Source organism: Bufo bufo, chromosome 2 (assembly GCF_905171765.1).
Source record: "Bufo bufo chromosome 2, aBufBuf1.1, whole genome shotgun sequence".
Taxonomy (NCBI): domain Eukaryota; kingdom Metazoa; phylum Chordata; class Amphibia; order Anura; family Bufonidae; genus Bufo; species Bufo bufo.
The window spans coordinates 689,843,834-689,870,390 of NC_053390.1; the positions used below are offsets into that span (position 1 = coordinate 689,843,834).

Here is a 26,557-nt window from a genome sequence, read left to right on the forward strand (position 1 = left end):
GCGATTTTCACGCAACCCCATTCACTTCTATGGGGCCTTTGTTGCGTGAAAAACACAGAATATAGAGCATGCTGCGATTTTCACGCAACGCACAAGTGATGCGTGAAAATCAACGCTCATGTGAACAGCCCTATAGAAATGAATGGGTGGGTATTCAGTGCGGGTGCAATGCGTTCACCTCACGCATCGCATCCGCGCGGAATACTCGCCCGTGTGAAAGGGGCCTTAGAAGTTTAGAAGCAAATCGTGAAATCTAAAACCCACTTTTTCAGGACCAGTTCAGATCTGAAGTCACTTTGTGAGGCTTACATAATAGAAACCAGCCCAAATGACCCAATTCTAGAATATACACGCCTCAAGGTATTCAAAACTGATTTTGCAAACTGTGTTAACCCTTTAGGTGTTCCACAAAAATTAATGGAATATAGAGATAACATTTCAAAATTTCACTTTTTTGGAAGATTTTCCATTTGAATCAATTTTTCCAGTTACAAAGCAAGGGTTAACAGCCAAACAAAACTCTATATTTATGGCCCTGATTCTGTAGTTTACAGAAACACCCCATATGTGGTCGTAAACTTCTGTACGGACACACGGCAGGGCGCAGATGGAAAGGAATGCCATACGGTTTTTGAAAGGCAAATTTTGCTGGACTGTTTTTTTGACACCATGTCCCATTTGAAGCCCCCCTGATGCACCCCTAGAGTAGAAACTCCCAAAAAGTGACCCCATTTTTGGGTGGCAGTTTTGTTGGTACTATTTTAGGGTACATATGATTTTTGGTTGCTGTATATTACACATTTTGTGAGGCAAGGTAACAAGAAATAGCTGTTTTGGAACAGTTTTTATTTTTTGTTATTTACAACATTCCTCTGACAGGTTAGATCATGTGGTATTTTTATAGAGCAGGTTATTACGGACGCGGCGATATCTAATATGTCCACTTTTTTATTTATGTAAGTTTTACACAATTATTCATTTTTGAAAGAAAAAAAATCATGTTTTAGTGTCTCCATAGTCCGAGAGCCATAGTTTTTTCAGTTTTTGAGGGCGATTATCTTGGGTAGGGTATGGTTTTTCCGGGATGAGATGACGGTTTGATTGGCACTATTTTGGGCTGCGTATGACTTTTTGTCGCTTGCTATTACACTTTTTGTGATGTAAGGTGACAAAAAATTGCTTTTTTTACACCGTTTTGTTTTACAGTATTCACCTGAGGGGTTAGGTCATGTGATATTTTTATAGAGCAGGTTATTACGGACGCGGCGATACCTAATATGTGTAGTGCATTTTTTTAAAATCAGTGATAAATGTGTTTTTTACATTTTTTTTTACCCAGACCCACTTGGTTCTTGAACATCCAGTGGGTCTGATGTCTGTATAATACAACACAGTACACTATATAGTGTACTGTACTGTATTTTCACTTTACTTAGTCTGATCAGACTTCTGCTTTTAGCAGAAGTCTGATCAGCACCATGGACAGCCGGAAGCCTGGGAAGGCGTCCGGTTGCCATGGTAACCATCACTCGCTGCCACAACAGAGCAGCGGGTGATGGGGAGGGAGGGGTGCCCTCTCCCTCTGTGATCCCGTCAAGAATCGGGGGCTGAAACGGCACAGCAGCCCCCGATGGGAGAGGGAGGGAGCTCCCTCCCTGTTAACCTCTTCCATACAGCGGTCCCTACGGACCGCGGCATGGAAGGGGTTAAACGGCTGACATCACAGCACAGATGTCAGCCGTTTTAAGCAGAGTGTCAGCAATGTGCTGACACTCTACTTGCTAACCGCTCGGCCATCCAATGAGAGGGGGGGGGGGGCAGGATGATCGCACGCCTGCCGGCCCACCCAGCACCGCCCGCACCTGAAAGTTTAGGTAATTTTGAAGTTTCAGAAACTTCCGACAGCGCTGGAAACCGCAGGTCTGAATTGACCTGCGGTTTGCAGCGATCGCCGATACAGGAGGGTCACAGGACCCCCCTCGGCGTTGTCCCAGGGTGCCTGCTGATTGATTTCTGCAGGCACCCAGTTCCGATCACCGCCTGCAGCACGGCGGTGATCGGAAATACACATGACGTACCGGTACGTCATGTGTCCTTAAGTATCGGGACATCATGACGTACCGGTACGTCATGTGTCCCCAACAGGTTAATATACAATAATTTTAAATACAGCTGTCTTACATTTAGACCCTTTTCTACACCTAAACCAGACGTAGAAAATGGTAAATGAGATGAGCATACTCGCATGTCCTATTCCACCCTACGTTCGCTTTATGGACAGGTAAAATGTAATGTGAAAAAAAGAGGAGAAATGCAGCTTCCCATACAAAACGATTTCTTTATTTCTTCAGCGGTAAAAACATATTCATGACACCAATAGTCTACGCGTTTTGGACATTAAAATCTCAGTCCGTAATCATGATTCATGACATACATGGGCCCTGTTCCGTGCATTCCATCAAGCGAACACAGGTGAGCTCTGCAGTTTTCTACCTTTGCATATGAACAGGTAAAATGTAATGTATGGTAATTTTGCTGACGAGTTTATCCTTTGTTGACAGTTATTCAGTGGGCTCTGAATCAGCATCTGGTATTTTGTATGGTGATGACAAAGCAACCTCCCAGTCTTACGAAAATGTAAGCTTCCTTTAACTTGTAGAGTATACTGCTTCAAAAGTATTCTTCTCACTGCATGGTTATTAGAAATCATTCATGTCTGTCAGAGGCTGTCCCAGTTTGCCCAGGATTGGTAATTCCTTACATGTCTGAACAGATGTGGAAACTGTTGATACAGGGATTTAACAATTCCAGAAAGCTATGACAACCCATAGATCAACAATCATTCTATTGGGAATGTTCTCTAGCTGGGTTAAAGGTAACCTTTTTATATTTCAATCTCCCAGCAGATGAACTGTTTACAACACCTGCTGTCAAAATCACTATATATATATATATATATATATATATATATATATATATATATATATATATATACACACACACACACACACACACACACACACACACACACACACTACTGATATTGTGTGTTTTACTATCAGGAATTTGAAGGATCGAATTCCTCATAGTTTGTGTGGCTGAAGCCAAATTCTGGTACTAAATATGAACTTTCTTCAGATATTTACCTGTAACCTACATGATTTTGATTCGCTTGAATAGCGTGATTACATAATGTAGATACAGTTAAAAAAACAAGTGATGTTACATGAAAATGTGTACAAATCTTAGGTCAGAACCATCGATAGTGTGACCAGACCATGTTGAGGAGTCTATAAGTTATTGTATCTTACTACATGGGTTTTTCTTCTTTTTGGAGGAGTCTTTGGCTTGGATTACTTTTTCCCATGTAGCACTGCTTGTAAAATAAGTCTTCATACACCCACTGGGTCTCTTCATTGAGGATAAATACCCCTTGCAGACCTGCATCTATTGCATCTCATCCAACCAACCAGTATCCTATCTGCACTTTAGATATGCAAAAACTCCAAAACAGATGTTGGATAGTTTGGATGGATAGTTTGCCCTACCTTTTGGAAAAGACACAGTTTTGGTTGACTTTAGCTAATTTTCATACTTTTTAACCCATGAAGAATTGCTTTAAAAAGGTCTCCATACACCTGCTGGTTTTTAAATAAAATCTGTATCCCACTCCCTTCCCTCCAAATTGAACCTGAGGCATCTCATCCAGCCAACCAGTATCCTGTTCTGTACCCCAAAAGTTTGTCTACAGATGTTCGCTCTTCCTTTTGAAAGAGTCTCTAGTTTGGCAGACATAAACTATTAGCATACACCATAAACATGATTTTATCATTTTTCACAATAATGCTTTTTCCGGACATTGCTAAATTCTGTCCATAGCAGTAACAGTGTTAAGATTGTACACATTTTTCAAAATTTGCAATTGATGAATTAAAGCTAAATCCATCCTTATTCACCTTATTCTAGAAATTTACTCTTTCCTTTTAAGTTAGAATAAAAATCAAACAATGAAAAGGTCAAAGGAAGAATTTTTCTTAACCTAATAGAAAGATAAAGCAAACATGGCAGATTAAAATAAACAGCTTGACAAGAGCTATCTGGAGGCTCTGAACTTTTTGCAAATATTCTTGCTGTCATCATTGAATGTTCAGATTTTAAATACCAATACTAAGATACTTCCTGAATGTCTCAATGTCACATTAATAAAGGCTATCTTAGAATAAAGTAGAGAACATGTAAAGGTGCAGAGAGGAAGTTTTGATATAATTCGGAATAGACCGTAATACTGACTACTACTGTAGAGTTATGATCTTTTTGAAGGTTAAGAACGTAGGTTTCCATGTACAGTATGTTAGGAAATGGAAGGCAATGGATTTTTAAAGAGGGTTCTCAGGATTATAAAAATGGTCTGCATTTTTCTTTCCACAATCAGCGTTGTATCTGTCAATGGGCTAGTTTTGCAGGTAATCCACATTCAATCTTTCAATGAAAAATGAGCTGCAATACCAGGCGCTATCTTTGAACAGACATAACAATGTTTCTGGGAAAGAAAGGCAGATCCTTTTTTGTAGTCTTAAACAATCACTTTAAATCACGTTTTAACTAAATGGGCAAAATCAAAGTTTCTAATTGGGTAAGGTTATCTTTCCATGTAACAAACTCGCCATCCTGCAATTCACAAAAACCATGATCAGCCAGAGTATCGATCGCTGTTATTGTACAGTTTGATCACACAATGGTTGACAGCACTTTCTGTAATCCGTAATCCGGTTGTTCAAATTGCTAATTATAAAATCTACAGGGCACTCTAGATCACACGTTCCCTTCATGGATGATGTATAGGCAGGACAAGTAGCTTGCCTTTAAGATAGTTACAAATGAACTGATATTTCATGACTGGGTGAAGCAGGAAGCTGGCAATGAATCCTGTCTTAGCTCACGGACATATACTGTACATGAATTGTGACAGGACCTCTTTAGGCAAGACAGATACACGTACAAAGCATATTTCCAACTGATTGACAAATTTAGAGACACTAATATAGATACATTTTTAGCACTCTGAAATTAGGTCAAAACTAGCCTAAATATTCAGTGTAAGCATCAGGCCTAAACATCTTTTTTTTTATTTGAATATCAGCATGTTTTTATTATATTTTCTCCACAAATACACACGCCCTTCCAAGAAATTGCCTACTTCATCCTCTGCGGCTACACACAGATCCATTTTGCAAGAACAGATATCTTCCCGCCTACTCAAGTTCCTTATCTTACTCCAGCAATTATCCTATGTTTTTCATTAGCTGTATTTGAAACTACTTACTGTGTATCTTCATCTACAGTGTGTGTATATTATTATTTATTTACAACTTTTTGTACCTTTTTGTGTACTTGGCCGATCAAAAAAGAAGGGCCATTCTTATTTGGATAATGTTGACTATTTTATGCTTTCAAATGTGTTTTAAAGAGGTTGCCCCACCTGAGACATATATGGCATATCGCTAGGATATGCCACAAATGTCTGATAAGTGCAAGTCTCCCACTTCAGTGTCTGGATATTTTTTCCCAGGTTGGGTCAGTGACTTCATCATCCACCACCTCCTTTTCCACTTCCTCACTCTGCTCATCCTCTTGTGACTTGTTGACCTAACAACAACCTCAGTGATTGATAACTGTGTCTCATCCTCTTCATCAACCTCTTGAGACAGTAATTGCCGCTGACTTTTTGGCAACTGTGTCTCATCATCATCCACCTCATTAAACAGTACTGTGGATGCTCAAGAGTTTGGTATACAGGGCACAAGATCTGTCCCTCTTCAAGCGTGCTTGGTGAGAGGGCCAAATCAAGGGATGGTGCTGAAAAGAGCTCCTCAGAATATCCGAGTGTGGGATCACTTGTTTGCCCAAACGCTCCATGGTGGGATGAAGGAGGATCAGGGTGGAATTGTGTTGAGCAGACTCTTGGCTACTGAGACTGGACTTGGTGGAAGACAGGGTGGTGCTTAGGCGACTGGAAGTATTATCTGCTGCAATCCAACCGACCACCTGGTCGCACTAGTCTGACTTTAAGAGTGGTGTCCTGCGCCGCCCTGCAAACTGGGACACGAAGCTAGGTATCGTGGATGATTGTTTTTCTTTTGCTCTGGCAGCAGGCACAGTTTCACCGCGCCCAGGGCCACGGCCTCTGCATGCACCTTTAGCATCACGGCCACTGCCCCGTCCCTTACTGCTCGCCTTCTTCATATTAAATGCTATATATGCTTAAAAGCCTGTAACACGTACAGTAGCGTAGTATTTGAAAGTGTATGCGCAAACAAATTAAAAAAGGTATTTGGGATGTGGAAATCCCGCAGATAATGTCAATGCTGTCACCAGCGGCTAATAAAAAATTACAGGGAATGTCAGAGGTATTTGGGATGAGGAAACGTTATACAGGAGAGGTACCACCGGTAATGTCACTGTCCGCAGCGTCTATGAAAAAAGTACACTGCATGTCACAGATATATTATTTCAGCGCACACGTTACACTGCAGATGTGGCATTGTCACTGTCAGAAGCGGACACCGTCTACGGGAAAAGGACACTGGATGTCAAATATTTTTTGGATGGGAACACTTTACACAGGAGATGTGGCGCAGCTAATGTCGCTAAAATAGATATTGCTGCCACACACAACAGTCCTCAAAAGGACTTTTGGGTCTGTAAAGTTTTAGCTATTTAGCGCAGTTTGCGCTAAAAATAGATATTGCTCCTGCCACACACAACAATAGTCCTTAAAAGGACTTTTGGGTCTGTTAAGTTTTAGCAATTTAGCACAGGTTGCGCTAAAAATATATATTGCTGCTGCCACACAGGACTTTTGGGTCTCTGAAAAGCTTTCTAATAAAATTATTCCTATATCACTCCCTCCACTATTTGTCCCTTCCTCAGCACAGCTCTCCCTGACTAAGACTGAGCCAAACACGCGTCATCAGGTGCTATATAGCACCCAATGATGCACTTCGGACAGCCAATCACTGTAATGCCAGGCTACAGAATTACAGTGAGGGCAGTACTTACCTGCAGGTTTTTGGCTGTGTAGCAGCCAAGAAACGTGCGGGGAGGAGACTTGAGCATTGCACTCAAGCACATGCGTCACCATCCTCGAACGCAAACTCCCGGCAGCTACACTCATGGCCGTGAACAAGGTCTGTGATAGACTGAAACGTTGGCCAATGGCTCCGTATTAAATTAATATTGGATGGAATAAATAATGTTCATTATTACATTTAAGAGCCGTGGTTTAACTCATTTTTTATGTCACACTAACCGTACCACTGAGGACCATCCTCGACGACTAGGAGTGCCGACCAACTAGCCTATATTATGTAGAGCCGGCGCCTCATCATAACTCTGGCGGATCCACCGCCAGCTATAGGGGCTTATTAAAGGGTTTCTATCATCACAAAATTCATAACTGTGTAACTTTTATCTGCCTACATGCCGCTGTTCGCCCAGAAAACTAACTTTTAAAATATGCTAATGAGCCTCTAGGTGCTATTGGGGCATTGCTGCAGCAACTAGAGGCTCCGTCTCCTCACCATTCGGCACACCTATTTTGCTTTTAAGGACATCTCTGCTCTGCGCTTTGAAAGTAAAATCCCACGCCTGCGCCGTCCCGCTTAGTATTCGGTGCAGGCGCAGTGAGTGAAGGACGCTCACCTGCTGCTGGCTGTCTTCACTTCCGGGGAGCTCTGTGACGTATTCGACGCAGGCGCAGTGAGGAAGCCGGCAGCAGGTGAGCATCCTTCACTCACTGCGCCTAATACTAAATGGGATGTAGTGTACGGGGACTGTAATGCCCGTCACTACAGAAGGGTCACTTGTGTGCTGTCGTCTCCCTTGTCTATGGGGAAGTTGGTATAAGTCGTCTTTATAAAATGTAATGTAATGTAATGCTATGTACTTCCCTGTTGCTGTGAAATGTGCATGTACAGGCCTGCTAGGGGTGTCATTCCAGCTCTGAGTCACTAGAGGGAGCTAGGGAGCCCTAGTCTATATAAGGCCCAGTCAGGGAAGGGAGTCTGGAGTCTAGCAGTCTAAGGTTGATAGTCTAGTCTAACCAGAGATTAGACAATGTCAGAGTCAAGTCCAGGCCTGAAGCCTGCAGACCAGGAGAGGGTATTGCAGTCCCTGTAACCGGGTTCCAGATCCAAGGAGAAGGTTCCCCTCCTAAATATATATATGCAGAAGCAGGAACACCACAGCTGATCAGCCTGAGGACACTGGGTGAGTTCAGAAGTTTCTAGAGTCAGTGCTGGGAGAGACAGAGGCAAGTCCAGAAAAGCAAGAGGTACTAAAGACAACAGAGGAGGTACTTGATCATTATAAAACCAAGGATATACGCCAGAGCTAGGGCATTGGGCCTTGGAGAAGAGTTTCTATGTTCCAGGATCAGTCAGGAATAGAGTGCAAGCCGCCTGTACTGAAAATCCTGTGTCTAACACTCTGAATGTCACCTTGCTATATATATTGCCTGCATCAAATGTACTGCAACCAACTGTCTGCAAAGGAACTGCGCTTCCATCTATGTCCATGCATGATGACTACTAAAGTTTGAGTACTGTTTTAACATCACGTGGTTCCTCAGTTATTCCTGCTATCAGCAAACGGCGTGCCACCGTTTAATTGGCACTGGCGTCACGAACATTACTTATCATCACCTGCCCTTGCAGAGAGTCAGCCGTCTCAGGTTATTGTCTATTGCACTACAACATCCAGGAACATTTCTACACCTAACTTGAGTACGCTGCAGGGACAGCGCACGCGCGGGATTTTACTTTCAAAGCGCAGAGCAGAGATGTCGATCAAAGCAAAATGGGCGTGCCGAACGGTGAGGAGACGGAGCCTCTAGGTGCTGCAGCAACGCCCCAATATCACCTAGAGGTTCATTTGCATATTTTAAAAGTTCGTTTTCTGGGCGAACGGTGGCATGTAGGTAGATAGAAGTTACACAGTTATGTACTGCTGACATTAGCACATCGCTAATGTCAGCCAGCAACATAACGAATTTTGTGATGATAGAAACCCTTTAAGACTGGCGTCTAAAATGCCTGTCTTAATATATGTGCCCCTTCCCCCTGTCTAGCACATTGTAAATGAAAGAAAACTACAGCAAATACACTTCATTTATTGGGTTCAGCAACAGTCAACCATATATTCTGGTGCAAATAAGGCTACTTTCACACTAGCGTTCAGAGCGGATCCGTCTGATGTTTCATCAGACGGCTCCGCTCCTATAATGCAGACGTTTGCATCCGTTCAGAACGGATCCGTCTGCATTATAACTTAGAAAAATTTCTAAGTGTGAAAGTAGCCTGAGTGGATCCGTTCAGACTTTACATTGTAAGTCAATGGGGAACGGATCCGCTTGAAGATTGAGCCATATGGTGTCATCTTCAAGCGGATCCGTCCCCATTGACTTACATTGTAAGTCTGGACGGATCCGCTCGCCTCCGCACGGCCAGGCGGACACCCGAACGGAGCGGAGGCTGAGCGCTGGCAGGCGGATGCATTCTCAGTGGATCCACCTCCACTGAGAATGCATTGGGGCCAGACGGATGCGTTCGGGGCCGCTCGTGAGCCCCTTCAAATGGAGCGCACGAGCGGACACCCGAACGCTAGTGTGAAAGTAGCCTAAGTCAATGGGGACGGATCCGTTTGAAGATGACACAGTATGGCTCAATTTTCAAATGGATCCGTCCCCCATTGACTTTCAATGTAAAGTCAAAACGGATCCGTTTGCATTATCATGAACAAATGCAAACGGATCCGTTCTGAACGGATCGAAGCATTTGCATTATAGGTGCGGATCCGTCTGTGCAGATACCAGACGGATCCGCACCTAACGCAAGTGTGAAAGTAGCCTAAATAAGACACATTCTAAGCACAGTGAGATTGATATCTCTGCTCAAATGTGTTCTGTTCAGATTGGGGTACTTAAAGTCTTTATCACCTTCTACTTCACTCAGGAAGAACTAGGAGGATTTATCCTCTATCCAATGATCCCACCTGCTCCTATTTCATTAATGTTTTAATATAAAAATATATTCGCTTTAAACATTTATAAAAAAAAATATTAGAAAAAATGATTAATTAGAAATTTAATTCTTTGTGTTGGGATTACTCTTCTGATTGTAGAAGATCTACCTGTATAATTCAGAGCTCTAGAGGTTCAGCTCAGTCAGTTTTTTACACTGGGATTGCTGGAAGCTACAAATATGATTTCATATTAACTGCTGTAAAGGGAGGAACCTGTCCATGCAGGAATGTATTCTGTTTATTAATCGGGATTGGCACATTTACACAGCAAATATATGGACAAACTGATATTTTGTATACACAGTACAATTTCTAATGAAAAATGCTTTATTAGTTAGTTTCTTTTTTCCTTAACATAAAGTATAGTGAAATAATGTTAAATGTGTTGACATGCATTACAGTCAATACAGTAAAAATTCCTTTAGTCTGGCATCCGACACTCAAGATAATCTGGAAACTCTGAAACATAATACTGAGCAGGAATATGAACTTCCTCAAACCTTTACTTTTCTCTAATTTACACAACTTATCTTTGAGGCTGCAGGCTACTGGCAGGTAGGGGTTTGTCTATAATTAAGTACTGTGAACTCAGTTGCTGAAGGCCCTAAAATTTACATGCTTTAACGTATTACACTGTTCCAGACAACAATGATGCTGCTCCCAGGAAGCATGAAAACAAGCACAAAGCTGACAGAGCTATGTACTATTTCCTGTTGTATTTTATTGTGATTGCCAGTCCTGCAGCACAGTAATAAATATTACTTCGCACGGGTATATTTAATCTATTTAATTTAATGTTTGTGTGTGTCGTTAAAAGATATTGACAGTATCCCCTATAACAGTGACCTCTACAGTACCCCGCCCCCTTAACAGTGACCTCCACATCCCCCCACCCCTTAACACTGACCCCCACCCCACAATGGGACCTCTACAGCAGCCCACCCCCTTAACTTTGACCTTCACAGCAGCCTGCACCTTTAACAGTGAGTTCCACAGAACCCCACCCCCTTGACAGTGACCTCCACAGGGGCCCTCCCCCTTAACAGTGACCTCTACAGCACCCACCCCTTAACACTAACCATAGGTTACAGTCCCCTTAACTGTGACCTCCACCATTCCCGGCCCCCTTAACAGAGACCTCGACAGCGACTCCCCTTTAACAGTGACTGCCACAGTACCCCGCTCCCTTAACAGTGACCTCACAGTACCCTGCTGCCTTAACAGTGACCTCACAGTACCCTTCTTCTCCTTTAATAGTGGCCTCCACAGTCCACTCCTCCCTTAACAGTGACCTCCACAGCGGCCTGCCCCCTAACAGTAACATCCACAGCGCCCTCCCGTTTAACAGTGCCCTCTTGCAGGTCCTTTATTTTTGACCTCCACAGTACCCCATCCTCTTAACGGTGATTTCCACAATATCCCGCCCCCTTAACAGTGACCTCCACAGAGCTCCGTTCCCTTAACACTGACCTCCATAGCGGACCGTCCCTTTAACTGTGACCTCCACCGTTACCTGCCCCCTTAACAGAAACCTCCCCTTTAACAGTGACCTCGACAGCATCCCGCCACCTTAACAGTCACCTCCACAGCAGAACTCCCCTTTTACAGTGACCTCCACAGCGGCCGCCCCTTTATTAATGACCTCCACAGTACCCCATCTCCTTAACAGTGATTTCCACAACACCCTGCCCCCTTAACAGTGGCCTCTAGAGAAATATGCCCCTTAACACTGACTCCAATAGCGGACTGTCCCCTTAACTGTGACCACCACAGCAGCCTGCCCCCTTAACTATGACCTCCACAGCACTCCGCTACCTTAACAGTGTCATCCACAACGCCCTGCCCCTTTAAAGCAGTGAAGAAAAAGGTCTGGGTTGTTATGGAAACCTGGTGTAAAACTGTATGTATGTGGAGACTAAGGGCCTGCGAGCTTCTATTGGCTGATAAGGGTCATGTTACCGTGTGTATGGCAGTTGGGATATGACGAGAAAGACCTGCAGGCTTCTATTGGCTAATGTAGGTCATGTGATGGTGCATTTTTTGGGAATATCTCAGGAACGGTACGTGCTAGAGAGCTGAGACCCGGTCTAAAACCTTCCTGGACACCTGATGTACCTGTGTGCCAAAATTCGTGATTAAAAATGCAAAGGTGCGGATTCCTTTAGCCGACATACAAACATATATACATACACTCAGCTTTATATATTATATATATATATTTATCCAAGGTATGTTTAAAATCACTTACTGTTATTTTTTTTATTACATCTGCTGAAAGTTTATTTCAAGCATCTGACCCCCTTTCATAAAATTATATATTCTAACATAGCTTCTGATCCACCCCAAAAAAAATTTGATTGTGCCCCCTTGTTCTCGCAAGTTAATTAAAGGGGTTATCCAAGACTAATAAAGACCTCCTAGAGAGGCTGACCTGAGAGAGTGGTGATCATACTTACCTCGTCCTTCCTCTGAGTTTGCTCTCTGTTTACTGGTCATGTGATGCAAGGGGAGCAGGTCACCTCTGCGTCCTGTGATTGGCTGCACACTTACTGATAGCACTGTTTTGTGCATGAGTATGTGACTTTAAATATGTGACCTAAGTGACCTAAGAAGTCTCATAATCTTTTTGCTCGTCTTTCAGTTAGCCATTAGGAGGTATCAATGACTGAAGACTCTCAATTCTTATCTTCTCTATCTATGTCATGTTTCGGGGTGAGGAAAACTCCTGAACATATCACAAGCGTACAGAAAGCATAAAAACAGATCCAGAGTAGGCCAAAAGGAATGCTTTATTAAACAAATGACAAGACACAAATATAATCAGACTAAACAGGCTAGGAAGGAACCGCAGTTAAGGACAGTGGGTTACATAGCTGAGAAATCTGTTATGGATCAGATGGAGCAGTGGTAGAAGTAACCATTGTTCCAAGAGACCATTTTGACTTGGGGCCAAACCCTAAGGGTGTTATTCCGGTGCCCCCTGGTTTTTACCTTTTAACCCCTATACAGGGATCTGGTCTTCACTGCAGGGGAGCGATCGGACCACTACCTCCTGGGATGGTCCCAGTCACTTGTAAGACACCAGCAGTCAGGCAAAACATAAAACAAGGAACACAGGCAAACAAGCAGGACACAGACTAAGTAACAGGAACACAATCGAGCCACATTGTCAGGAACCCATGCAGAGCTGGATACAAGGAGCATGGCGCTCACTGACAGACAGGACAAACTCAGAAACACCATGAAGTTTCTTTTTTATTTATGTAAATAAACGTAACGTTTTATTTTAAATTACAAGGCACTGGACCTATTGAAAATTTGCTACTGAAAAAACTCAGAGACATACAGACGTAGCCAGGACCCCAAGCGGATACGGATACAGGGAGCATGGCGTACACAGGAAAACCAGTACATGCAGACAACATAAAAACACACCTGGACCGCATGCAGAACTGGGTGCATGGCGGTCACAGATGAACCTACAAAACATGAAGACATAGTCACATGCCTAGACCCCATGCGTAACTGGATGCATGGCGATCACAGACAGACATAACAAATACTGAGACAAAGTACAACAGTAGAAACTCCCAGACAGACTAGGACCTGGTGACATTGTTCAAACTCCCATACAGGGAAAGACATGAAGACACTGGTGAAATATCAAGTTGACCACACAAGTCAGGGTAGATGACATGAACACCCTGGTCAGTAGAATGCACCCTGCACACAGCACTGCAGCCAGCCTACACGAGCATAAATGGAAATGTGAACCGCAGCAAGTACACAAGTGCACACACAGCCAGCCTACACAATATCACAGTAACGACACTGTGATACATACAAGACAGAGGGAGTACACAAATTCACAGGACACGGTTCACACACTATGGGACCGCAGCCTGCACGCAGCACCCAAGCCACCAGCATACACGGGTGGCGGCCAGCAGCCAGTAAGCAGTCAGCATGCAAGAGCGCATGCAGCCAGCCTGGCAACAAGTGTCACAGTGAAGGACACTGTGACAGTCTACTGGCTAACAAGGTACACCGATTTCCCTTCCTAAAATCTAGTATTTTTTAGTGTATGGATTTAGAATGTTCTACTAAATGGGCAATTGTGTCTGAAGCATTCTAAAGACCAAGCACATTTTTATTTCTATGGAATTATGCAAATGCAGATCAAATATGTTTATCATACAACTTGTTTGCATTTTAGCCTTACAGTAAAAATAAAGGTTGCACTGGACATCTTTTCAGGGTTTTGGGAGTGTTTGGGGACAGTTGAGGGTCCAAGGGCTTCATCTAGTTTATGGGTTTCTCAGTTTTACTCAAGTTTCATTCAAGAGTGTGAGACAGTGACAGGTCTCACTCAGGTTAGAGGCAAGGAAGGGGTGGCTAGTGCGGTCCACACCCCTGTTCCACCACAGGTGATAGAAGCTGGAGGTAATCAGCCTGGCATAAGGCACCTCCCAGGGTGTCAGCAAGGGGGGAGTGTGTTGCCTGTGGACAGAGGCCTGGAGGCTCTGTGTGGTCTAAGCCAGGAGGGCTGAGAGACCACTATTCCCCATGAGTGCTGAGACACTGGACTGGAGACAGTGGGCGTACTGTGCTCTGTACAGCCAGGAGGCTGTGGGACATTGGCTGAGAAAGCCGCACGTGTTCACAGGGTGTGAACTGTGACTTTAGGTGAGTCAGGATATTATATGTTTAGTTAGAGCCCAGCCGGGCAGGTGTTTATTTTGTATCATTTATGTTTGGATTGCTGAGGAGCCAAATAAAGTGATGTTTGGACCAGAAACTTGGTGTCTGGCGACGATATTTGTGTGAATCACCCCCGGAGAAGAGCTAATCCCCCACAAGAGATAGTATACAACTTACTAGGTTAACTTCAATAGTCTTCTCCCAGTCTTTTTCATTGTTTACTCCAGCATTGTTCACCAGGATGTCCAACCTTCCAAAATGTTTCACTGTCCTTTGAAATGCAGCTAGAACACAAATGTGGCACATAAGAAATGCTCTCTTTCTTTGAAGATCTGATAGATTATGCTACATATACATCATTATGGCCATGCCATTTATAATTTAACACGTAAACCATGTAAAACTATGACATTTTAAAAGCTAAAATTTTCAGTTTTTAAAAACAAATCAGGTAGTTTGTATTAAAGTTTTAACAATAATAAAACATACAAAGCAAAATACACTTGTGCACATGTACAATGTTCCTATATTTTACTTGTTAAGGCAGATGTTTGTGTTACAGAGCTGTTCTCCCTAAAGGAAGAACATCTCCTCAATTTCAAACTGCTGCTCCATTGACGAGGAAACGGTAACCACTTTCAGCCAGGGCCGGCTCTATAATAAGGCATACCAAGCAGCCGCCTGAGGGTGCAGAGAAGGGGAGGCGGCGCCAGGGCGGAATTATATATATTTTTTAAATACATAACTTGCGGACTTGCCCCGCAGGGCCCGGCCGCCCGCCCTAGCCTGCAGGGGTGCCGTGCTTCCCCAGCCCTCATCTCTTAACAGAGCGGCACGCAGGCTCAGCAGCAGCACGGCATCGGCAACACAGACAGTCACGGGGTCAGGGGGGTGTGACTGCCGAGTGGCGCTGCGGTGGGCGGCAGGCTGCAGCAACTGGTGTAGACTGTGGAGCGGAGGTCTGTAGACTGGAGGCAGAGCTGTTGGTGGTGAGTAACTGTGTGGCCAAATGTCTCTGAGTAGTCTGTCTGTGCGGCCCGCAGGGAGAAATGTATGTGGCATGGGAGGGGGAATGGACATGATGAAGGGGGATAATTGTGACAACATGGATAGAGGGGGGAGAAATGTGGCAACATGGATGGAGGGGGGAGAAATGTGACAACATGGATGGAGGGGGGAGAAATGTGACAACATGGATGGAGGGGGGAGAAATGTGACAACATGGATGGAGGGGGGAGAAATGTGACAACATGGATGGAGGGGGGAGAAATGTGACAACATGGATGGAGGGGGGAGAAATGTGACAACATGGATGGAGGGGGGAGAAATGTGACAACATGGATGGAGGGGGTAGAAATGTGACAACATGAATGGAGGGGTAGAAATGTGACAACATGAATGGAGGGGTAGAAATGTGACATGGAGGGGGGATAAATGTGACAACATGGATGGAGGGGGGAGAAATGTGACAACATGAATGGAGGGGTAGAAATGTGACATGGAGGGGTGAGAAATGTGACATGGGGGAATGATGGCTGACATGGGGGGCTGATGGCTGACATGGGGGGCTGATATGGTGGGCTGATTAACATTGGGGGGCTGATTGCTGGTCTGACCTGAGGTGTAATGGAAAATATTTTTTTCTTATTATCCTCCACAAAAACCTAGTTGCGTCTTATGTGCCGGTGCGTCTTATAGGGCAAAAAATACGGTCCTCAAACCAATGATTGTCTGAAGCAGAGCGAAGATACCAGGACCACACAGAGGAGAAGTCAGCTGATGCAGATGGGACCAGGGCCAAAAATGTAGCTTTGCTTGTGTTGGCAAAAATCCTTGCACTGGCCCTGCTTTCAGCCATTACAAGATTGTGGAGCTCTGAATTCTTGTCATCCTTTCCACCCTCCTATCTTTCTGTTTTTCACTCATGTGTACAGTATATTACTCCCAGTCTTTTCCATGTACTTTGTATGCCCAACTATGTTAGGACACAAGGGAAAGGCTTTCGTACTCTGTGTTAAGGTGGCCATTTGATGAATTTCTGCTGAACCCAACAATTTTAGCAGGACAGACCATCTGTCTAAAATGTATGGTAGTGTCCCAAATTACCCCCTAACAGCTTATGTTGGGGAACAAAAGATTAGGCGGAATGTTGGATTTTATTAAGCACCTAACATCACATCCTAAGCATCTAAGTCTGTAGTAAATAAAGAATTCTCTGCTGTGAGCTTTCAAAAACTGTATAAAACCATAGGGACCCTGGTACTATGATTCTGTTGATTTGGTTGTTTCAGATCACTGTTAATGGTTGGGAATTCTATCTTCATTAGAAAGGTGGTCCCTAAACTGTAGTCTACCGTTGACAAGGGTAGCCCTATGCAGGAACCTTTCTCTCTAATGTCTCTTGTTGGGCCTGTGCCACTAACACATTTCTTTCCATGGTTAGCTGGAATTCATCAGGGAGATTGCTTGCCAACAGCCTATGTTATTCCAAACTGTTTCAAATGTAATCTAGTGAGGTAGATCATAGTGAGGTATTCAGCTCTAAAAAACATCTGGAGCTGTATACTCCACTATGTGCCAGAGACCAGCCATGTTAAGTGTTCACTGCCTGTCTACACTGCGTGCAGAATTATTAGGCAAATGAGTATTTTGACCACATCATCCTCTTTATGCATGTTGTCTTACTCCAAGCTGTATAGGCTCGAAAGCCTACTACCAATTAAGCATATTAGGTGATGTGCATCTCTGTAATGAGAAGGGGTGTGGTCTAATGACATCAACACCCTATATTAGGTGTGCATAATTATTATTTTCCTTTGGCAAAATGGGTCAAAAGAAGGACTTGACAGGCTCAGAAAAGTCAAAAATAGTGAGATATCTTGCAGAGGGATGCAGCACTCTTAAAATTGCAAAGCTTCTGAAGCGTGATCATCGAACAATCAAGCGTTTCATTCAAAATAGTCAACAGGGTCGCAAGAAGCGTGTGGAAAAACCAAGGCGCAAAATAACTGCCCATGAACTGAGAAAAGTCAAGCGTGCAGCTGCCAAGATGCCACTTGCCACCAGTTTGGCCATATTTCAGAGCTGCAACATCACTGAAGTGCCCAAAAGCACAAGGTGTGCAATACTCAGAAACATGGCCAAGGTAAGAAAGGCTGAAAGATGACCACCACTGAACAAGACACACAAGCTGAAACATCAAGACTGGGCCAAGAAATATCTCAAGACTGATTTTTCTAAGGTTTTATGGACTGATGAAATGAGAGTGAGTCTTGATGGGCCAGATGGATGGGCCCGTGGCTGGATTGGTAAAGGGCAGAGAGCTCCAGTCCGACTCAGACGCCAGCAAGGTGGAGGTGGAGTACTGGTTTGGGCTGGTATCATCAAAGATGAGCTTGTGGGGCCTTTTCGGGTTGAGGATGGAGTCAAGCTCAACTCCCAGTCCTACTGCCAGTTTCTGGAAGACACCTTCTTCAAGCAGTGGTACAGGAAAAAGTCTGCATCCTTCAAGAAAAACATGATTTTCATGCAGGACAATGCTCCATCACATGCGTCCAAGTACTCCACAGCGTGGCTGGCAAGAAAGGGTATAAAAGAAGAAAATCTAATGACATGGCCTCCTTGTTCACCTGATCTGAACCCCATTGAGAACCTGTGGTCCATCATCAAATGTGAGATTTACAAGGAGGGAAAACAGTACACCTCTCTGAACAGTGTCTGGGAGGCTGTGGTTGCTGCTGCACGCAATGTTGATGGTGAACAGATCAAAACACTGACAGAATCCATGGATGGCAGGCTTTTGAGTGTCCTTGCAAAGAAAGGTGGCTATATTGGTCACTGATTTGTTTTTGTTTTGTTTTTGAATGTCAGAAATGTATATTTGTGAATGTTGAGATGTTATATTGGTTTCACTGGTAAAAATAAATAATTGAAATGGGTATATATTTGTTTTTTGTTAAGTTGCCTAATAATTATGCACAGTAATAGTCACCTGCACACACAGATATCCCCCTAAAATAGCTAAAACTAAAAACAAACTAAAAACTACTTCCAAAAATATTCAGCTTTGATATTAATGAGTTTTTTGGGTTCATTGAGAACATGGTTGTTGTTCAATAATAAAATTAATCCTCAAAAATACAACTTGCCTAATAATTCTGCACTCCCTGTACATGGTTGCTCCCTTTGCATGTAAGATAAGTCATTTTGCTCTATACAACACCATCCTATGATGTCAAAAGTGAGCCGAGCCGAATTATGTCTTCTGACCTAACAAAAATTCCCCCATGGTTGTAAGTACTGAATACTACACACATACTGTAATAAGGAGGGTATATCATATATCATGATTTATATGAAACAGCCAAACTTTCTGTTTATTCAACTCATTTGGTGCAGTTGTATGTAGCCTGAATATCCATCTTGTATTGTATTGCTACACTATTTTATGGACATCACCAATTCTTGGAAAGAAGAATAAGGCTCATCTCCTTGGTACAGTGGGTTTCTGAGTGCCCAGTGTGTTTGCTCCAGATTACATTTTTCCTAAAATTAGTTTTGGTCCCATTCGTCCGAATTGGAAAATAGATTTGATTCAGGTAAGAAAGTGCTTTAAAAGAAGTCTGTTACCAGCGACCTCCCAATCACACTGTTTTCATAGACACATAGCTGCAGTTCACCTGAGTAAAACGCTGTTTTTCTTTTGTTAATCCGAGGCTCCGTTCTCGAGTTATGGTACTTTTTCTTAATATGTAAATTAGGCCGTTGGTACAGCTAGGGCATCACCATTGCTCTTGTTGCATTCAAGTTCCACTCCTTTCTCTGGCCAGCCCCATCTTCGCTGCTTTGATTGACAAGGCCAGGCAGTGGTAAAGTGACTGGCCAAAGAAATGATTGGAGCTTGGGGGCAACATGAACAATGGAGATGCCCTCATGGAAACGCTGAACTACGAGCTGCTAAGATGGGTTTCTTTTACAACCCCCTCCCCACACTCATCTTTACCTCTCAGCTGTTCTTGGTCTGTGACATCACACTGGATGAACAACGTCCTGTTACTTCCAAACTTCTCATCAAGGAAGGCCTTACACTGCTCACCAGCTATTCGATTTTGGTCCACCATTGCCAACTACAAAAGAAAACGGGAATTATTCTACAACATATACTATATAGTTACTAAAAAAATGAATAGGTACAATCCTTTCATTAGGAGTTTCAAACACATTGGCCTAGATTTACAAATTCTATAGATGACGTAAGCTTATACAGGCTGAATAGACCTGCACCAGATATATCACAACTGCTCAGGCTGGATGATAAAACTGGTGCAGGAACAGACACTTTTGTCTAGTTCCATATTAACTATTGGTTGGCTTACTTTTTGTGGTGCAAAAAGTTGCACCTTACCCGCAAAGTCCTGCCCCCTCTTTGAGCGAGGCAGTAAAGAATTGTAGAAACCTTAGTTGCAACAAATAGTGCCAACCTGCACCACTTTTTTTGACAAATTCTAGGCACTGACATTTAGTAGCTGGGGTGCTTTTATAGTTCTGGAAAGTCATTACCCTTTTTACCAACATAAATAATGAAGTCATTAGTACTATTAAAAGTGGCAAGAGAAACACATATATGAATTCCATTTTCTGGCTATTAGGTGTCCATGCCTGCCTTACATTGGATGATGACATTTGCAGTACTTTCTGAGAGCATTTCCTTCATAATGCATATCAACATAACTAATCATAAGCACCATACAGCACAGTGCCCCAAAATAGTGCCATAAACCAGGTAAATACAGTATTATTTCCATACAGATGTGTACAATACCAATACTATATAATATTGTATACTGTATTACTGTACACTGTATGCTAATAATATACTGTACAGTGCTTATATAGCAGTGTCATGCCAAGTCATTATCAATATACAGTACATTTTACTGAAATAATATGAACATGCAGTAACCACTAGCTCAGCTGCATGTAATGATGCCTTCCACTTAGTGATCTGTTACTTCATTCTGGAGTAAAAGTACTTTTAATCTACAGTATATGCAAGTAAGCAGTTAAGTGCACTGAGGGTGGGCCCAAGCCACTCTTTGCACCCTTGCTTTCGATGCCTCCTTCTTGATTGATAGGAGCAGGTAAGATGACTATGCAGGAACCTGGTCTTATCAATCAAGAAGGAGAGGCAGGAGCTGGCAGAGGAACCAGAAAGAGCAAGGGTGCACAGCTACTGGGGCTATTTAAAGAAGTCCTCTCAAGTCCTCAACTCCTCAAGAAGTCCTCTGAAGCAACAAATTGTAGAAAATGATTGCCCTCAAACTTCTCCAATCATAGAATTGGTTCAAGAATGGGCTAAAAATGGTGGAGGGTCTTAAAGAGGTTTCCAGGACTTTACTACTGATGACCTATCTCAGGATAGGCGATCAATATTTGATTGGTGGAGGTCGCAGCACTTCCATCAACCAGCAGTTTCAGGGTAGCTCTGGTGCCGCCGTGTAGTGGACGGAGCTGATTACTGTAGCGTTGCTCCCATTCAGTTCAGTGTGAGTAGCACTGCAGCAGCCAGCTCCATACACTACACATCGGAGGGAGCTGTGTAGTTTTGGTGTTGACTTCTGCAACCAGAGGTACTCAAAAACAGCTGATCGTCAGGAGTATGGGTGTTGGACCATTGACGATCAGATATTGATGGCCTATCCTAAAGAAAGGTCAGTAATAGTAAAATCCTGGACAACCTCTTTAAGCATGAAACCTATCAGAAGAGACTTGTGGAAGAAGAATTAGGGGGTGATTTACTGTATTAAGACAGGTACTTTCTCCACCGGTCTTGATATCCACTGTGCTGCCAGAGGATGCGTCTAATTTATGATGAGGAGTAGGCCTTGTCATAAATGAGGTGCATCCTCCGGCAGTCTGTGCGCCTAAACAGAAATCTATGGCAGCTCTGAGCTGCAGTACATTTCTGGCTTCATTTGTACCAGAAAACTGGTGTAAATGAAGATAATTTTTTTGCAGTAGTTGGTCACGCTACTTCCCCACCCTTGCCACATCGCCTTTTAGAAGTGTGGCAAGGGCAGCGTAAAAAATGGCAACTATTTTTTAAAAAGGTGCATGTAAAAAGTTGCAAACACACATTTGCGAGTTTTTAACGCTACTTTTCTGGCACAAACTGAATGATAAATCTCCTTTTTTATTTGCAAAACTCTGGGAAAGAAGGAAAAGGGGGCACATTAAATATACATCTATCCTAAGCGAAAAAAGGATATAACATAAGGGCAGACCTGTTGGACCATGCGGTCTCTATCTGCCCTCATTATACTACTGTATGTTTCTATGTAACACATCAGTAAAATATTTTAAAGGCTTGATATCCATGATGTCATCGTTGCATTGGTGACTAATAGAAAATACGTGCTCCCTGATTTGTTTTTGTATTTGTTAAGTTGCACAAGATGTTTGTTCATGATATGTGCATCTGCAGAGGAACATTTGTTTGGAATTGGAGGAGAGGAAGACAGGCTCATGCTTGGAAGGTCTCCATCACCACACCTGCAGCTGCTTACAAATATTGATGCTTGGAATTTATCAGCACAGATGGGTCCACATAAATCTTGTAACTAATGAAGATAACTGTTCCTACAAGTTGGATTCCTGAGCCTCAACACAACTCTATTTATAGAGCACATGAAATATGGTCTTTACTCTTTACCAAACTGTACTGGTTATATATAATGGAAGAAAATCAGATCAACACGTGAAAAGAAAAGCAACAAAACAGAAAAAAAAATTAGCTAAATGTAGAATACACCTACATGCCCCAAATATTACTTTTCTTACATTTTCTTACAGTGTTCGCCAATGATGCAGTTGGAGAGTAATGGCAAGTGGTATGACAGCTATCGGGACAGGGGGACTGATGTAAATGTGGACAGTATACAGTGATGTAGAATACGTTGGAGTTATGTAAGTATTGGGAAATAAAATAAATGTATGGAGTTAAGTTACTATTAGGTCATATGGAGGGGAGTCACCAACTCAGGACCACCCTCTATAAGTTACAACTACTGCTCTAGTTGATTTGACATAAGCATGTTACAATGTTGTGGTCATTTTTAAATGGGTTTTGGAAGGTTTTCCAAGATTTTAATACTGATGACTTATCCTCTGGATAGGTCATCAGTATCTGATTGGTGGGGGTCAGACACCTGGAACCCACGCCGATCAGCTGTCTGAGAAGGCAAGCACAGCGTCCTACATCGTATAGCAGCTGTGCTTGGTATCGTGCTCAGTTCCATTGACTTCTATGGGGCTGAGCTGCATCTAGGCTATGTAACCAATGAACATGTTGTCATTGGCCTAGGGAAAGCTGAAGGGCTCACAGAAGCCCCGGTGACTTCTCAAACAGCTGACTGGCGGGGTTCCGGTTGTCAGACCCCCACCAATCAGATACTGATGACTTATCCAGAGGATAGATCTTCAGTAGAAAACTCCCGGAAAACCCCTTTAAAGCTCCTGGACCCTAATACAAAATCTGTAACGGGGTTCTCCCTATAACACGTCATTTATAGTACTGGTCTTCTCAGGAGGCAGAAGGATCTTCACTGCATATTCGGGCTCCAGAGTCAGGTGCAACTGCAAACTCTGCACCCCCTATAGTTACAGCCATGGAGGGAGTTGTTCCATCTAGACACTCCTTTTTCAGAGGACTGCTGTTCCTTGTTGTGGCTGCTAGAGAGGAAATGAGTGGACCAGTTATGATCAGATGATTGCTGTAGTTGTTCAGATGGAACAAATCTGAGGTGCAGACATTGCGGACACATCTTGAGCCCGAGAATATGAAAAGGTCTTTTTGCCTATTGAAAAGACCAAATCATAAATGATGTGTTATAAAAAGGGCTCTGTTAAAGATTTTGTATTAGGGTACAGGAGCGTTAAGCTACCCCCTCTGAACAATTCCCATACTTTTTTTTTTAACCTTGTTTTCTGCTTTGTAAAAGATACCATAAATCTCAAGTTTTGTTTTGGTGACTTTTTCACATGTCCATTAAATTGATTTAATGGATCAATAAAGTACTGAAGTTTTACAGTGGTGATTGCCGCACCTTTTCTCCTTACAAAGTGGTGGACTACATGTGCTTGGATTGTTGAGCAAACCAATCTGTTTATACAGTCCTCGTGCCCCAGATGACTATGCAACCAGGTAGTGCTGACCTCTTCATCTCCTATACATATCATTTTTCACATGTGTTTTCTTCAGGCTACTTTTTTCTATAGAGAAGCTTATGGAAAAATGCCTGAAAAGGGCATTCCTATAGGATGCTGAATTTTAAAGAAAAACAAAAACACTATGGACCAAAAAAAAATCGCACCAATAGTCAGGAATAATGGCACAAAAAACCCTGCAATGTTTGTAGTGTGTTTCATGTTTCCATATTGAATTGCAGCAAACAGGTGGCTGCAGTGTTTAAAAAATAAAAATAAAAGTCTGGAGTGTAAAATGATGAATGAGAAGGGCCTGCCCTCTTCCACGCTCCCTTTTTTGACACTTTTACGAAAAAATGTGTGACATAAATACGCCAAAAAAGCATTAAAAAGATAATAAATGACCCCCTGTGTGTCTTGCTGATGAACGTTTGCTACACGGCATCCATGTTAAAGTGCAGTAAACTGCTTTGGTAAATGAATTATACAAAGGCTTGAGCTACATGTGAAAAGTATAGTCACAATTAAAGTGTAAGTGTCACTTTGGTTTATTTTTAATATTATGTAGGGACAGGAGTGTTAAACATTTTTGTTATATACTTTATTAAGGAAAGATGTTTCTTTCTATTAGAAAACAGGGTGTAAAGACTCTTCTTAGCAAAAATCTAACAGTGTTGCTAAGGAGAAGACGCCCGTATGTAACATGCAGAAGCTCCCATCTGCCTCTTGTCACTACCTCAGTCCCTAGCTTTGGACATGTGGCCTATCACTGTCCATCTGACTTGTTACACACAGACATCTTCAGTGCTCAGTAAAATGCTGAAGACTGAAGATGGACTGTCCTGAGTAATGCTCAGTTACAGCTTTAATATGACAGTTACACTTCAATTTCTAATTATTAAAGGGGTTGTCCAGGTTCAGAGCTGAACCCAGACATATCCCCATTTACACCCCGACAGGCCCTTGATATGAGCATCTGAGCATTTCATGCTCTGATGCTCTCCCTTGCCCTGCTTTGTAGGGCAAGGGCTTTTTTAGTTACATTTTTGAACTGCTAGGCAGAGGCTTCCGCCTAGCAAGCAGTGTTACCGGTGATGTCACTGGCAGTGATGGATGGCCGTTTTATAGGTTAGGCAGCGCCAAAGCACGCCCATTAGTGCCAGTGATGTCACCGGGATCACTGCTAGGCGGAAGCCTCCTCCAAGCTTTACCCATGGAGAGCCCGGTATATCACCGGATCCCCAGAAAAAGCCTTTGCCCTGCGTGATTCAGTGCAGGGCAAAGGAAAGCATCGGAGTATGAAATGCTCCGATGCTTATGTCAGGGGGGCTTGAGGGGTGACGATGGCATATGTCTGGGTTAAGCTCTGAACCCGGACAACCCCTTTAAGAATTTATCAAAACTTCTACTTCCTCCCACATAGAACCAACAAGCATTGGTGTATGTAATTTGGCTGTGTATGGACACGTGAAATAATTACTCACCCAACACAGCTCTTGACTAAAATGATGTAATAGTAATTCATACTCTAGTGCTTGCATCCTGTCCTGCCAATGCCAGATGAGCAAATGGCCACGCATCTCACCTGACCTGTCCTTGATAAATGTATTAAATACTTAAATACATAAGGCGTGAAGACAAGTCTGCCTAGTACTGAACAACAGGTACAACCTGACATCCTAATTAAAGCAGTTCAACTTCTTCTCTTATGACGCATATGCCTTCATACACAAGATACAGAACACTGGAAAAGTTTGGATCTCATTACATTGAGTGTTTATGCCAGTTGTGTCTTTGTTGTCTCCCTGCTTGTGTTATTCTCTACTCCCTCCTATCAGATAAGTCCACATTCCTTCCCGCAGCTTATTCTTGTCTCCAGGGCTTAGCATTCTGTACAAGCGTGCTTCCAGATGTGATAACATGGAGATGACATGTATGCACAATTACAAAATGAAGCATGTTTTACTACCATATAGATAATGTTTGCTCTTTTAGCTCCTATTTCAGGGACTCTCTGTAAGGTGTTTGACAATCTCATTGATGCACACATTTCTCTGAAGGCATGGCATGGTGAGTGCTAAAGGCTCACTTTTATACGTAGAAATCCATCCATTTTAGATTTCACCAACATGTGTAAAGATTTTGAGCAAGTAACGTTACCCCACCAACCTGGTCAGTAGGGTAATGTAATTTGTTTCTTATGAAGATCTCCGATTGTATATTTGCCTGTGACACATAAAAGGGCATTTGTCAGCAGATTTCTACCTATGAAACCCAAACTAAGGCCCCTTAGGCATATTGGTAGTCACTAAGGGGTTTAAGGGTATCTATCAGCAGATTTCTACCTATGAAACTGGCTGACCTGTTACATGTACACTTGGCAGCTGAAGACATCTGTGTTGGGCCCATGTTCATATGTTCCTGCATTACTGAGAAAAATGATGTTTTAATATATGCAAATGAGCCTCTAGGAGCAACAGGGGCGTTATCATTACACCTAGAGGCTCTGCTCTCTCTGCAACTGACTCTCCCACTGCACTTTAATTGTCAGTGACAGGTGTTACCACATTTT

At 42.9% G+C, this 26,557-nt stretch overlaps 1 protein-coding gene across 1 annotated transcript in view; it reads right to left on the reverse strand.

The window, feature by feature from the left end:
- The window catches only part of HPGD (15-hydroxyprostaglandin dehydrogenase), a 71,301-nt gene that overhangs the window by 38,087 nt on the left and 6,657 nt on the right, over positions 1-26,557 (reverse strand). Inside the window, exons 2-3 of the mRNA XM_040418682.1 lie at positions 19,784-19,907; positions 14,959-15,065 (exon numbers count right to left, since the gene is read on the reverse strand). Of these exons, the coding sequence (XP_040274616.1) occupies positions 14,959-15,065; positions 19,784-19,907 (231 nt within the window). The remainder of the gene's footprint in view (positions 1-14,958; positions 15,066-19,783; positions 19,908-26,557) is intronic.